The 16124-nt window shown below is 40.2% G+C and overlaps 1 protein-coding gene across 1 annotated transcript in view; it reads right to left on the bottom strand.

Moving 5' to 3' along the window:
- Positions 1–16124, bottom strand: part of LOC106867834 (transmembrane 7 superfamily member 3) — a 47228-nt gene that overhangs the window by 15985 nt on the left and 15119 nt on the right. The window contains exons 2-5 of the mRNA XM_089353061.1: positions 13007–13315; positions 5943–6226; positions 3108–3285; positions 1383–1469 (exon numbers count right to left, since the gene is read on the bottom strand). Of these exons, the coding sequence (XP_089209187.1) occupies positions 1383–1469; positions 3108–3285; positions 5943–6101 (424 nt within the window). The 5' untranslated portion in view covers positions 6102–6226; positions 13007–13315. The remainder of the gene's footprint in view (positions 1–1382; positions 1470–3107; positions 3286–5942; positions 6227–13006; positions 13316–16124) is intronic.

Below are 16124 nucleotides of genomic sequence, written 5' to 3' on the forward strand. Positions count from 1 at the left end.
TATTAATAAGCTGGACATAGTCTTAATTGAGAAAGAAAACAAACTATGCTGGATCATCGATACAGCATGCCCAACTGACAACAAGGTATGCAATAAGGAAGAAAGAAAAGTCGAGAGATCTGACAGGTTAGCTTGGGAAGTTAAGCAGTTGTGGTCGATGAAAAAGGTAGCAGTAGTACCAATAATTGTCGGAGCCCTAAGAACAGTGAGCAAAAATCTCAAGAAGTACGTGGAACAAATAGGGGCTGCAATAAGGGTGGAGCATTTGCAGAAAACAGCACTGCTTGGAACCACTCGAATACTCTGGAAGGTGCTCAAAAAATAAGAGGTGTTACCTTAGTTCACTGGTAGTGAACAAGTGACACTGTAGTACATCTCCAGCATTAGAAGCTGTGCAATGCAATAATAATAATAATAATAATAATAATAATAATAATAATAATAATAATAATAATAATAATAATAATAAAGATGATTATTTCTAATACAAGCTGTATGGTGGAACGGATATCGTCAGTTACATCCAGACCAATATTTAAGTGTCCGGTTTTTTATTATTATTTTGTTTCATTTTTTTACTGTTAAAAGTGTTGTACTTGTAGATTTATAAAAAAATCCATTTTATCAACATATTTTTACAGGAGGAAAAGAAAGGAAAAAACATCAAAAGTATAAAAGATCAAATTAGCAAGAAAAAAAACTTCTAACTACCTCACCATGGAAACAAAGAAAAATAAAAACTGGTAGAGCGGGAATTAAGCATTAGAAGATGGAAGCAAGGATCGGGTAATGGGTTGTATGTCCCAAACCAAATGGCACATTCAGCCATGCTTTGCAATGGTATTACTGCAGAGAATGGCCAACAACACTCGCTTGTCCTTTGAAAGGAAGGAAGGCAAATCAATCCCAATAGAATTTGAGCTCAGAGTTTTTATAGGATGTAATTCCAAGGCATTTTGTCCACCAATTTACTGATAATGGCAGTGATGATTTTTATAATATGGAACCACATTCTATGAAAGAAGAACCGAACACTATAAAGCGTATCCCAGACAACTTCAAATTCAGACAAACAAAAGACCTGAACTGAACAATGTCAAGAATTTTAAGATGGCAATTAAATATGTTTGACATTCACCCATGAAAAGGATAAGCAAACAACAACAACAACAACAACAACAACACCAGCAACAACAACACCAGCAACAACAACAACAACAACATCACCACCACCACCAACTCTGATTGACCATTGCTCTAAATTGCTCTCCAGACTATTACAGAATAGTTGCCTTGCTCTTACGTGGCACCAGCACAGGTGCTTTTTATGAGGAACCAGCACAATATTGCATAACAATAAGAGGCAATAGATGAAGACATACCTGTTTTAAAATACCTGTGTCCAAAGAAACACAACAAGAATCCTAGCAGGATGGTAAAACAGGAAATTACAATGGTTAAGGCGTCATCTGAAATATTAAAACAATTGAAAAATAAAATATATTTTTGTTGTTTCAAAGAGTAAATACCAAATCTGAAATAAAGGAGAGAATTTGTCCAACCCATGCCAGCATAGACAATAGACATTAAATGATGATGATGATGATGATGATGAATTGGGGAACATTATACACAGTTTGATATTTGACAGTTCACATCATCATCATCATCATTTAACGTCCATTTTCCATGCTGGCATGAGTTGGGGTGGTTTGAAAGGGGGCCACTAAGGCTGGGAACTGCATCAGTCTCCAATTGTCTATTCTGGCAAGGTTTCTACAGCCGGATGCCCTTCCTAATGCCAACCATTTTACAGAGAGCACTAGGTGCTTTTTATGTGGCACCAGCAAGTTCAAACAAGAGTAAGTTAGAATTATGAATTATTGGAATCTGTTTTTAAAAAAATAATAAATATAAATAATTTAGGCAAAAACAAAAATATATCAGGTAATTTCAATTTTATATTTTTTATAAATGTTTTGAATATTTACTTTTGCTTTCTTAAAGACTTGGCCGTTTTTTCATTCCAGATTAACACTAATCCATTAAACATGCATTCCAATCTTGGTTGATACATCTTAATCCTTACACCATGTATCTAGGATTACATTATCCAATGTGCCATTCTTTGTTACAACAATATAGTGTAGTATTTAGCTACTATTTCTAGCAGGTCAAGCAACAATATAGAGCCTCTCACATTAGACGACATCATCCAAAGTGCCTGTTTTCTTTTTTTGTTAAAAATGATAAAATGTGATGTGAGTGGAGGTGGGAGGCGGGGTAAGTTGATTGAGTAATTTAATAGATCTCCTCCCACTCGTTAGCTTGGAATGGTTTGCGTTGCTTCTGTTGTTATTTGGCCTCAAATCAACCCTGAACAAACATGGCATATGATCGAAGACATTTCAGCTCTGAACACATCCTGATTGGTTTGTTTATAAAGGACCACAATGTCTGTTTTAAGATGGTGGGATTTGACTTGTGTAAAATATGTCTGTTTTTCCTTTCAGAAGGTCAAGCAACCATGCAGAGACTTCATTGATCAGCTTGTAAGGAGTTAATTCTGGTTCATTAAGGTAAAAATCACACAAGCACGACTTCCACCACCACCACCACCACCACCACCACCATCATTATCATCATTATCATTTAACATCCGTTTTCCATTCTGGCATGGGTTGGATGGTTTGACAAGAGCTGGCAAGCCAGGGAGCTGCACTAGGCTCCATCTGTCTGATTTGGCGTGGTTTCTATGGCTGGATGCCCTTCCTAACACCAACCACTTTACAGAGCACGCTGGGTGCTTTTAACGTGGCACCAGTACCAGCGCATTATATGTGGCACCAGCATGGGGGCTTTTTATGTGGCACCAGCACACCTTACATTATTCTAAAAACTACAATAGCCAGTCACACAACAGTCTCATTCCCATATAAATTGATGATACAAGACGGTCAACAATAATGCTAACGGCTGTTTCATGGTAGATGGCTGTCATTCGCTCAGAGACACTAAATAATGGTCTTATGCGTGACACCAGTATCTGATTATATAGAAAGAAGGTGAAATGTTAATCAGTGCAAAACTTAGAGCAGTATACTTACTTTTGTTTTCCTCACATTGCAACAAATCCGGGTTGATGACAGTCGGTACATAAGCTGCAGATGTCTGAATGCCATTTCCCGATTGTGTAACAATGAGATTCACCACAGCACTGACACAAGGATAAGAAACCAGATTCAGCTCTGATTTCTCAATGTTGTTGTTATGTATTAACTTCACCTGCAATCATACATATCAAAACAGATATAATTCTTTGTTATATTTAGGGAGGGTCATTTTGCCAATAAATACATGCACTATTATTTTTATTATTATTATTATTATTATTGTTATTATTGTTATTATTACTTATTGGAGGCATTGAGCTGGCAAAATTGTTAATGGCATTTCATCCATCATCATATTCTGAGTTCAAATTCCACTGGGGTTGACTTTGACTTTCATCCTCTTGGGGGTCAATAAAATAAGTACCGGCTGAATACTGGGGTGAATTTAATCATCTGACCCCTCCCCACCTCGAAATTGCTGGCCTGGTGCCAAACTTTGAAACCATTATTATCATTAGCTCTTGTTTATTTGCCTGAGTTCTTTTGTCACATATTCTGTGGCCTCTCACCTCTTCTCCATCTCTCCTCTCCTCTCTGATTTTGTCCTGTCTATTCCACCTTTATTCTTTTACTTGTTTCAGTCATTCTGACTGTGGCCATGCTGGAGTACCACCTTTTAGTCGAAGAAATCGCCTCCTGGACTTATTCTTTGTAAGCTTGGTACTTATTCTATCAGTTTCTGTTGCCAAACCGCTAAGTTACAAGGATGTAAACACACCAACATCGGTTGTCAAGCAATGGTGGTGGTGGGGAGACAAACACAGACACACACATATATATATATATATATATATATATATATATATATAAATGTATATAAATACAACAGGCTTCTTTCAGTTTCCGTCTACTAAATCCACTCACAAGGCTTTGGTCAGCCCAAGACTATAGTAGAAGACACATGTTGAAGGTGCCATGCAGTGGAACTGAACCCGGAACCAATGGTTGGGAAGCAAGCTTCTTACCACACAGCCACACCTAGACGTTCCAGTTTTGGTTTTCATGCTTCCGTATACCAAACCAAAAAAAATTCAGTCAAGTACTTCCCTGTCAGAAACATTGTAACTTTTGTGTCACTGAAAGAAAAATCATTAATAATGTTGTTGTTGTCGTCACACATCCCCCACCACCACCACCACCACCATCGTCGTTGTCGTTGTCATCATCACTATCATCATCATTATTATCATCATTAACGATAACAATATTAATGCAATGTTAATGTGGGCTGGCACAATAATTATGCATCAACCCAATAATTAATGCATTGGTATTCTTGATGACATAAACGATATGACATGCTAACCCACAAAAGAAATGTCTAGTTTACATTTTTCAAAAATTACTTCTTTCCAGCAATTAAAACAGACAGGACCCCACCCACTTCTGGTAAGTGGCATTACTTTATCTGTCGGAAAAGAGTAGCCAGGAATTCCATACAGTGTACCCAGTGTAAGCCATGGACCCACAGTGGAACAACAGGAAGGTTATCAGAGAAAGTAATGTTTGTATGTGGAAGATGCAGGAGAACCATAAAAACTACTGATACATGGAAAGTTGATTTTCTCAAATGCCCTGGTGGCTCTTTAGAGGTAGAGGACAATTTCTGTTACCTAGGGGATAAAATTAGCTGTAGGCGAGGATGCACGGAAAGTGTAATTGCTTGAATAACGATAGGATAGAGAAAATTCAGAAAACTTTTATTTCTGATGGCAGCAAAAGTTCTCTCTCTCCGAGTGAAAGGAAGATTGTATGAATCATGTATATGAACAACAATTTTATATGATAGTGAGACGCAGGCCCTGAATGCAGGGGACATGTTGAAGGCTGGAGAGAAATGAAGCGAGTATGCTCCACTGGATGTGCAATGTCAGTGTACACGTTCGACCAAGTTCTGGTGCATTGAGAGAGAAGTTATGTATAAGAGGAATTGGTTGCTGTGCGCAAGAGAGAAGAGTGTGCTGGTTTGGTCACATGATGTGGATGGATGCTGACAGCTCCATAAAGAAGTGCCAATCTCTTAAAGTAGATGGAACATGTGGAAGAGGGAGACATAGGAAGACATGGGACGAAGTACTGAAGGACAAGCTCAGGATGCTGACCCTTTCAGATGAGATGACAAAGGCCTGAGATACCTGGCACCCGGCTGTACTCCAGAAGATCTATCCTACACAGCAGAAGTGTTAAGGCTGCTCCCCCTATTGAAGAGGTTTGCCTGCACGAGTCTTGCGCCATTGCCACGTAAAAAGCACTCATGTGGTGCCGCGTTAAAAGCTCCCAGCACACTCTGTGATGTGGTTGACATTAGGAAGGGCATCCAGCCATAAAAACCAAGTTAAATCAGACTGTAAACTGGTGCTTGCCAGGTCCTGTGAAACCGTCCAACCCATGCCAGCATGGAAAATGGATGTTAAAGGAGCATGATAATGATGATGATGACAACAACGATTCTGAACTTGATTTAAGGGAAGAGATGAGGGTGATTTAACTGACCCCAGTTAGGACTGGTGTTCCTTTTATCAATTCTCCTCTTCATAAAGTCAAACTTGGTACGATTTGAACACGGAATATAAAAGTACATGTAAAAATATTGGTTTCAAATATCAGCACTTTAATACATTAGGAAATATAAAAAGGCATTTTATCCTTTGTTCTATAGATTTTGATATCTGAAATCTTTCTCCAACAATGACAGCTTATAATGGATACCACATGTAACAAACAATTATAAAATTTACTGGAAAGAAATAAAATATAAAAACTACTTACATATCTTCCAGTTTCAAAAATATCATCAACCGAAAGCATTTTCGTAACAGCTTGCAGGGTGGACAAGTCATCTGTTTGAACTTCATTCATAAAATAGACGAAAACATAATAATGCAGACTTGTCTGCATTACCATATCTTCACAGCTTGGTGGTAGCATTGATCGGGAGAAGTGACCATTTGACCACTGGAAGTCCACATTTGTCAGTAACTTGGGATATGTCACTTTGATATTTGGATCGATTTCCAAATTAAATTCTTGATTACAACCTCCAGGTAAGGGATCTGCAGAAAGAATGTAATATAGAGAATAAGATTAACTAACAATAACTGGCACTCTGTCATTTAGGGGCTTAACATAGTAGATGTTACAGAAGAATGTGCAAAGTTTGATAATACTTTGATACCAAACTGTTATATGGACTGTTAGATATGTAATTCGTCTGACGTTCCGTGTGTCATGTGGTTCGTCTGAGTTCATTGTTTCATTGTTGTTGTCTTGTGGGACTGTCGTAGTAAAATGTCATTGATATATATATGGCGGACATGACTTTTGTTTATTCATAACGAACATTGGGTGAGTGCGTTCTTTGTATGTAATTGAACAATAAATGTAATAATTAAATTGTATAACTCGTTATGTTATCTCTGCGAGTCAGTCCGAGGGAAACATAACAGAGTTTATTGGCGTCGCCGATAGGATACATGCTTACTTTACCGTAAAATTATTCATCGTAATAACAATGGCTGAAAAACAGACAGTAGAACTTATTAAATTGTTTAGGGAACAAATGGACAAGCAAATGCAACAACATCAGAGAGATATGGACGCTCTGTTAAAACTGTTTGGTGCTCGACAAGTTGAAGGCGATTCTAGTGGCTATTTTTCAGCTGCTTCAACAACAGTGTCGATTCCACCATTTACTGCATTTGATTCAGCGACAGAACTATGGCCTGATTACTGGTCAAGATTCCGTACGTTTGTGGCTGCTAATGCTGTACCTGAAAAACGCATGGCACAAGTGTTCCTGACCAATCAGACTGCTACTGTTTACAAACTACTTGCTAATCTGGCTACCCAACAAAATCCGCCTAAAGATATCAACAACTTGATAATGGACGAAATCGTTGACTTCATGAAGGAACAGTTCGACCCTAAACTTTTCATTGTGAGAGAGCGTTTCAAGTTTTGGAGTGATATGCAGCGGAAGCCAGGCGAAACTCTCCAGGAGCTGGCAGCACGTATACGCCAGGATGCAGCTACCTGTGATTTTCCAGCGATCACCAACCCACAGGATGAAGCTCTGAGACAGAGATTCATATGTTCGGTTAACAATGAAGCGGTTCTGAAGGCGCTTTTTAAGATAAAAGACTCAGAACTAGATTTTGCCCGTGCTGTCCAGGTTGCCATTGAGACTGAAGACGCAGCAAAGGTTGCAAAAGAAACTGTATACGGTTCCAAAACCAAGCAGGTGTACAAGGTCCAGCAGAACAGGAATAAGAGTCCTCAAAAGAAACATCAGCAGTCTTATTCCACAAACCAGGAGAAATGCTACCGATGTGGAAAGGCCCACAAAGCAACAGACTGTCCTTTCAGGGAAACCAAATGTCATTTTTGTGATAAAAAGGGTCATTTGCAAGTGGTGTGTAGGAAAAAACAACATCAGCAACGCAATGGCCATTCACAAACTCCCGTGAAAAGAATCACAAAAGCTGAGCTAGTCAAGGCGATCCTAGGTGAAGTTTCCCGAGACACTCACAGTTTAATTGTGCCAGTAACAATCCAGAACAGACTGTTCACAATGGAATTGGACACTGCTACTACAGGCAATTTTGTTTCCTTGTCAGTCTGGAAACAACTTGGAAGACCAAAGCTGCAAGATGTCAAGCATCGCTATGAATCTGCCAGCAAGCACAACCTGCCTGTTCTAGGAACTTTCATGGGCCAAACCAAGGATCTAACAACTGGTAAGCAGGATCTTATACCTTACATAGTCACCAAGATCTCTGATCTTAATTTGCTGGGTCGGAATGCTATCCAGACTCTGGGAATTTCCGTAGACACTGCTCTAGGTTTGAAAAGCATAGACAGCCAAGCTAAGAGGGAAGGTGCAGAAGGGATGTATCCAAAGACCTCAAGCGAGCCCTATGTTTCCCTGCAGCAAGATTGTCACAACATGTGTGATGAATTTCCAGATCTTTTCAAGCAAGAATTGGGATGTCTCAAGAACTTTGAACTGGAAGTGAAGTTCAAATCGGACGCAACACCAGTCTTTCACAAGGCACGTCCGGTCCCATTTGCTCTTCGTGATGACCTCGCCAAAGGTTACGAAGAAGGCATCGGCAAGGGAATCTGGAAGCCTGTTCAATTCAATGAATACGGAACGCCAGTGGTACCGATTCGTAAAGCACACGCTTCAAGCAACCTGAAGCCCAAACTACGGATTTGTGGTGACTACTCTGTGGGAATTAATGACCAACTTGCTGATCACCGTCATCCAATGCCACTCCCTGCTGAACTGATGCAGAAACTCGGAGGTGGATTTGGATATACAAAGATAGACCTTGCTGATGCCTATAATCAGATCAAGCTGGCTCCAGAAAGTCAACGCAGACTTGCACTCAGCACTCACCGTGGAGTACTCCTGCAACAACGACTCCCTTTCGGAATCAAGTCAGCACCTGGTTACTTTCAGGAGATCATGGAAAACCTGACCCATGATCTACCTGGAGTGGCCGTCTTCCAGGATGACATGCTCGTCAGTGGGAAAGATGCAAACAGTCACTTAAACAACCTAAAGTGTCTGCTCACACGTCTAAGCGACAATGGACTCAGATGTCGCCGTGAAAAGTGCCAGTTTGCACTACCCAGTGTAGAATACCTTGGACACATTTTGTCGACTGAAGGGATCACTAAGGGATCCAAAGTCGAAGCAGTCTTAAAGATGCCATCTCCAACGAACGAATCAAGCTTGAAATCTTTCCTAGGTTCAGTTCAGTTTTATGGAAAGTTTATCCCAAACCTAGCCAGTATAGCAGAGCCACTCTATTGCCTTACGAAAAAGTCAACTATTTGGAAGTGGGGAGATGAGGAACAGTCAGTTTTTGATCACTTGAAAAATGTACTTTCATCAAGTCAAGTTCTGATACACTTCGATCCAAACAAAACTTTGGGACTGGCTTGTGACGCATCAAACGTTGGTATTGGAGCAGTCCTGTTTCACCGCTATCCTGATGGAAGCGAGCGCCCAATATCCAATATGTCCAAGACTCTCACTTCTGCACAGCGTAACTACAGTCAAATTCAAAAGGAAGCCCTAGCTATCATATTTGGCTTGCAGAAGTTTTACCAGTATTTGTACGGTCGTAAATTCGTACTCGTGACTGACCACAAGCCACTGACATCACTATTCAGTCCGAGGAAAGGGACGCCACTTCTCGCTGCTAACAGACTAGCACGATGGGCCCTGTGGCTGAACCAGTTTGACTACACCATTGAATATCGGAAATCAGCAGATCATGGCAATGCTGATGCCCTCAGTCGCTTGCCATTCGGTGATGACAACGACTTTGACAGAAAGGAAAATGGTGAAGACATAGACATGGTGTGTGCCATCAAAGCTCTTAGTATTCAAGTCCAACCTGTGGATGCTAACGTCCTCCGTCAAGAGTCAGGGAAAGATCCAGTGATATCTACAGTGATGCGCTACGTCCGTGAAGGCTGGCCACCAAAGAACATGGAGATCAATGACGAAGTCAACAAGTTCCGTAAGTTATCAAACTCACTTAGTATCTGTCATGGATGCCTTATACATGGATCTAGAGTTGTGATTCCACATAGCTTGCAGCCAAAGATCCTCAATCTTCTGCATCTCGGACACTTTGGCATGGAACGCATGAAACAGCTAGCAAGAACTGCTGTATATTGGCCTGGTATCGATGCTGCTATAGAGATAGCCAGTCGACGATGTGATTCATGTAACGAACATCAAAGGCAGCCATCTAAGCCTCCAGTTCACCCATGGATGTTACCAGAAAAGCCGTGGAGCCGCTTACATCTGGACCATGCAATAAATTTTATGGGTAGAGATTGGCTGGTGATCACAGATGCTTATTCCAAGTACCCATGCATTCATCCCACTTCCTCCACGTCCTCCAAAGCCACTTTGAATCTGCTTGAGGAAGACTTTGCGCACTTCGGATTTCCTCACACACTGGTCACCGATAATGCACCAACTTTTACGTCTGAGGAGTTCCAGAGCTGGTGCAAAGAACGCGGGATCACACACCTGACAGGGGCACCTTACCACCCAGCTACCAACGGAGCAGCGGAACGTTTGGTGCAGACCTTCAAACAAGCTCTGAGGAAGTCTTCTCTTCCGCCAACACGAGCACTTCAAGAATTCTTGATGCAGTACCGGAGAACACCAACATCCTGTGGATTCTCTCCAAGTGAACTTTTGAATAACCGGCAGATACGAACAAGGATTGATTCTCTGCTGCCATCGCCAACACACATTGCTCAAGGCAAACAGTCTAAGGAAGCACATAAGTCTCAGGTGACTCCAAGCTCGGCTGATGTCGCTAAAGTTACCAGGCAGTACAAGGCCGGAGATCCTGTGTATGCACTCTACTATGGACCTCGCCGAGACAAAGATCCCCGATGGGTACCAGCAATCATTAAGAAGTCATTGGGTACTCGCTGCTTTAACGTGAAGGTCATACCTCATGGCCCGATGTGGAGATGACACTGGGAACAGCTGCGACCGCGGTACACAACTGAGGAAGACAATGAACCTGGTGATGCAGAAAACACCGTATTTGAATTTGCAACAGATCACCCGATGGAGATCTCGGAAACTGTGCCACTAACACAAAGACAAACCAGACCCAAGACCATGTTACCCGTTCCAGAGTATGGACCAGACAACCCAAGACGGTCCAAGAGAACCCGTAAAACCCAAGAGAGACTTTGCTGTTGATACTTCTTGTGTAGCATCAATTTCAGTGGGGAGGTGTTATATGGACTGTTAGATATGTAATTCGTCTGACGTTCCGTGTGTCATGTGGTTCGTCTGAGTTCATTGTTTCATTGTTGTTGTCTTGTGGGACTGTCGTAGTAAAATGTCATTGATATATATATGGCGGACATGACTTTTGTTTATTCATAACGAACATTGGGTGAGTGCGTTCTTTGTATGTAATTGAACAATAAATGTAATAATTAAATTGTATAACTCGTTATGTTATCTCTGCGAGTCAGTCCGAGGGAAACATAACACAAACAGTGAAAGATATATCAGACATGTACATGACTTCAAAAGCTGCCACCATCAAACCATCAAACACTGACCATCAAACACTATGCATAAGACACTATTTTTTTACCAAAATCAGGAGTACATATAATATGAGACAGCAAGGTTTTTCCCACACCTGCTAAATTAATTAAGGCCCCAAATTCAAGGTGCATATTATAAATTATTGTTAAAAATATTTAATGCAAAGAGCATTAACCCATTACCTCTCATAATTCTATTAACTGGAATTTTTTTATGAAACTTTGATTTCTAGCATAAAACAGCCTTAGAAACACGCTGGGATGATCAAAATAACATTTTAAATAGAAATAAGCGAGATATTGGGTGAAAAATTAGCAAACCTCATTTGAATATCAGAGAAATATACCTAGTAGATATAGCAAAAAGGTTAGATATGTGTAAATATTGACAGATAATTACGAAATTTTTAATTTTTAAGTGATATCATATGAGATCACTGGTAGGTAATGGGTTAAAAACTAGAAATACTTTTAGTTCAGGCATGGATGGGAGATAACTCTGTGTACACGGTGAATTACTTGGCTCCGTCGCTTTCGGCAATGGAAACATAAAGCTAACCATTTCTCTTTAAATATAAAAGTCTGTGTTCCTACACCATTCGTTAACATAAATGGGATCTCGAATAAACTGACAAAAATCCCAACTGCTAGGAAGTCTATGTAAAGTCTTTCCAATGATACAGAATATTTAATAATCCAGAATCAATTAGTTCGGAATACGGGTTTCCAGGTTGAATTGATCGGTTAATTTTAGACGCTTAACGTTTTCTGATGAGCTGTATCTATGAAGATTTCAACCACCATGTCGTTAATTTTGTCATTTAGGTGTAAGGGGTCAAGTAGCAGAAAATACAGTCGCCAGGGATATATATATATATTCAGAATGAATATCAAAATAAGATGCCTTATATTTATTTCTTTAATACCCTTAAGGAGCTACACACAGAGGGGACAAACAAGGACAGACAAAGGGATTAAGTCGATAACATGGACCCCAGTGCGTAACTGGTACTTATTTAATTGACCCCCAAAGGATGAAAAGCAAAGTCGACCTCGGTGGAAATTGAACTCAGAACGTAAAGACAGACGAAATACTGATAAGCATTTCGCCCGGCGTGCTAACGGTTCTGCCAGGTCGCCGCCTTAGATGCCTTATATTGGTGGCAGAAGAAGTGTGAACCATGCAATAGACCGATGTCATACCTTTTCACACTTCCAACAAACTGTAGGTTTAACTGGATCAGAGGTTATGAAAGTTGATCTTCAATTTACAAAGAAAAATCTAAAATTTAAGGTTTAACAATTATATTTTCTCATCAAAATCAAAAGCAACAAGCATCTAATATGATTCTGTATTATATCAGGTTGAGGAAAAAGTTTGTGCGCCATCTTAAAATAATGATCTTTAATACAAGAAATTATTCAAAAACAACAACTATTCTTCAAAATAAAGACCATCATTTTTCACGACCTGCTGCCAACAATCTGCAAGCTTTCGGATTTGGTCAAAGTACCAATCCTTTGGCTTTGAATCAAAAAATTCTTGGCAGGCTTCTTCAACTTCATCACATTTACATACCTACATATATATCATTCTTTTCTCTCTTTCGCATACATACACATAATATATAACAAGGAAAACATCATAAAGCAGCTGTCATACAATGTAGGTCTACCTTCTTTTTATATACAATAGAATAGCAATGACATAATTATGAACTCACCATATAGTGAGTGAGCCTTCACATAAATCAAGGCAACACCAGTATAGTTGTTTGTAAAGAGAAACCATTCAGCCGTGTTTTGTTCTGGTTTCAGAATGGTAACTACACCAAGATTTCTTCCTGTAACAGCTTCATCCTCAAAAGGTACTTCAGACAAAGAAAGGGTCAAATTCCCTCGAACACAGTGCACCTCACAGATGAGAAAGCTTTCCACTACGATAATATCATTAACTTTTAGAGTCTGAGACTTGACCCCTTTATGTATGTAAATATACAGGGGCTCACCAATTGTTACATTGGTTGTACCATCTGAAAGAGAGAAAAAGAAATATTAATATATGGGCGCAGGCATAGCTGTGTGGTAAGAAGCTTGCTTCCCAACCACATGGTTCTAGGTTCAGTCCCACTCCATGGCAAGTGTATTCTACTTTAGCCCTGGGCTGACCAAAGCCTCCTGAGTGGTTTTGGTAGACGGAAACTGAAAGAAACCCATTGTATGTATGTATAGAGGTAGTCGATAGCTTCCGCTATCTGGGCGACCAAGTTAGTAGTGGGGGTGGGTGCGCTGAAAGTGTAGCTGCTAGAATAAGAATAGCCTGGGCAAAGTTTAGAGAGCTCTTACCCCTGCTGGCGACAAAGGGACTCTCACTCAGAGTAAAAGGCAGACTGTATGACGCATGCGTACGAACAACCATGCTACATGGCAGTGAAACATGGGCTGTAACTGCTGAGGACATACGTAAGCTCGCAAGGAATGAAGCCAGTATGCTCCGTTGGATGTGTAATGTCAATGTGAATACCCGTCAGAGTGTAAGTATCTTGAGAGAAAAGCTGAACATTAGAAGCATCAGTTGTGGCGTGCAAGAGAGACGATTGCGCTGGTATGGACATGTGGTGAGAATGGAGGAGGATAGCTGCGTGAAAAAGTGCCACACCCTAACAGTTGAGGGAACCCGTGGAAGAGGTAGGCCCAGGAAGACCTGGGCTGAGGTGGTGAGGCAAGACCTTCGTACATTGGGCCTCACCGAGGCGATGACTACGGACCGAGACCTTTGGAAATGGGCTGTGCGTGAGAAGACCCGGCAAGCCAAGTAAGATCGTTGCCAGTGCCCCTGGACTGGTTCTTGTGCGGGTGGCACATGAGATGCACCATTTTGAGCGTGGCCGTTGCCAGTACCGCCTGACTGGCTCCTGTAGGATTTTCGAGCGAGATCGTTGCCAGTGCCCCTGGACTGGCTTGTGCGGGTGGCACATAAAAGACACCATTTCGAGCGTGGCCGTTTTCGTGCGGGTGACACGTAAAAGCACCCACTACACTCTCTGAGTGGTTGGCGTTAGGAAGGGCATCCAGCTGTAGAAACTCTGCCAAGTCAGACTGGAGCCTGGTGTTGCCATCCGGTTTCACCAGTCCTCAGTCAAATCGTCCAACCCATGCTAGCATGGAAAGCGGACGTTAAACGATGATGATGATGATGATGATGATATATATATATATACTATAAATTGCAGTGTTCTTGATTGCTTGATTGATTGATTGATTGAGTGTCGGCAGATTCACTCAAGAACGGTGCAGTGGAATCGCGTGAAATTCAGCACAGAGTGGCAGCATGGTCCACTCATGTTCAGATTTTTATTGCCCTCCAACTCCCATGGTTACCGAGATAATCAATTATTACTTTTTAAGATAGGAATATCCCATTCAAAGTGGGCAGGGGCGATTTTGTTGCCTTTCCCATGCACGAAATTTTACGAAAAACCAGCACAATAAAGATTATTTTTTTCCAAGTGATGTGGCTGGGTTTGTTTTTCGAAAATTTTAATCAGAGGCACAGAAAAAAAATAATTTCAATTTTTTGTGCATTAAAAAGCCAAAGCTGTTAGACGCTGGCGTACAGCGATCGATATATACGCAGTGAACGTTTTCTCCATTTGCGTGCAATAAGGCTCAGGGCAAGCGAGTGTAACATCAAAATAACTTGAAAAGAATGCATGTGGGAATGCCATTATAATGAATGCTCATTTAAATGTATTTTGCATGGAGTTGATGTACTTTTTAACAGGAGAGGAGTGCCTGCAGGCTGGTTCTTCTCGGGTTTATGCATTTTCAGGCTTCAATGCGTTTCAAATAAGTACTGACAATTGAAGGTGATTGCAAAGACAAAGAACTACCTGTTTTTTTTTTTTAACAATTTTAACAGTGAGAACATTGGACAAAATATGTTATTGACATTAATAGTTTGTACCTCAGCTAATTACTGTTGAGAACCGCATAATCCATGTGTCATGTTAGAGATCTAAAAGGCATTTTCGAATTTCATTATTTTCTTTAATCCAGGCAACGCTGGATATTTCTGCTAGTATATATATATATATATATATATATATATATATACATATATGTTGCTTCACAGCGTTCAGTATACGTCTGGCCATATAGCCTTTTTTTATTTATTTTCACTGTTTCGTTTTCCTGTCTTGTTCTCTGTCTGCCACTACATTCCTCCATGGTACAAATTTAATTTGTGGTCCGTGGAAAGAGCCATTCTAACAATGCGTCCTGCCCTAACTCTTCGAAACACTTAGTTTTAGAATGGTGGCAGCTGATGAAGGAAATGTTCTCTATGTGGCCTATGTGTTTTCTGTACTCTGTTTATCATTTTGTCCACGTTTTTTTGCAACGTCCTGTACCCAGATATGCATCTATATATACATGTAGATGTAGGTATGTACACACATGTACGTATATATATGCATATGCTCATTTATTATTTATATATATATATATATATATATATATATATATATATATATATATATATATATATAATATAAATAAAATATAATAAATATAATAATATAAATAAAATATATATATAAGTTCAAAAAAAGGAAAAAGACAAAAAAAAAAACGTGAGGACGTGATACAGATTGTGTTACTAGACGCTTGGCAAAGGAAAGAGAGAGAATGTAACGTTTCGAGCGGAGCTCTTCGTCGGAAACAATGAAAGTCCAAAGAAGCGAAAAATGGAGGAAGAAAAAATCGCCACCGATGTCCACGAGGTTACATTGTGGAAGGACTGGAAGGGGAAGGAGTGGAGGAAAAGTTCTTTCTAAGACA

The sequence above is a fragment of the Octopus bimaculoides genome, chromosome 5 (genome assembly GCF_046866305.1).
Source record: "Octopus bimaculoides isolate indiv1 chromosome 5, ASM4686630v1, whole genome shotgun sequence".
Classification (NCBI taxonomy): Eukaryota; Metazoa; Mollusca; class Cephalopoda; order Octopoda; family Octopodidae; genus Octopus; species Octopus bimaculoides.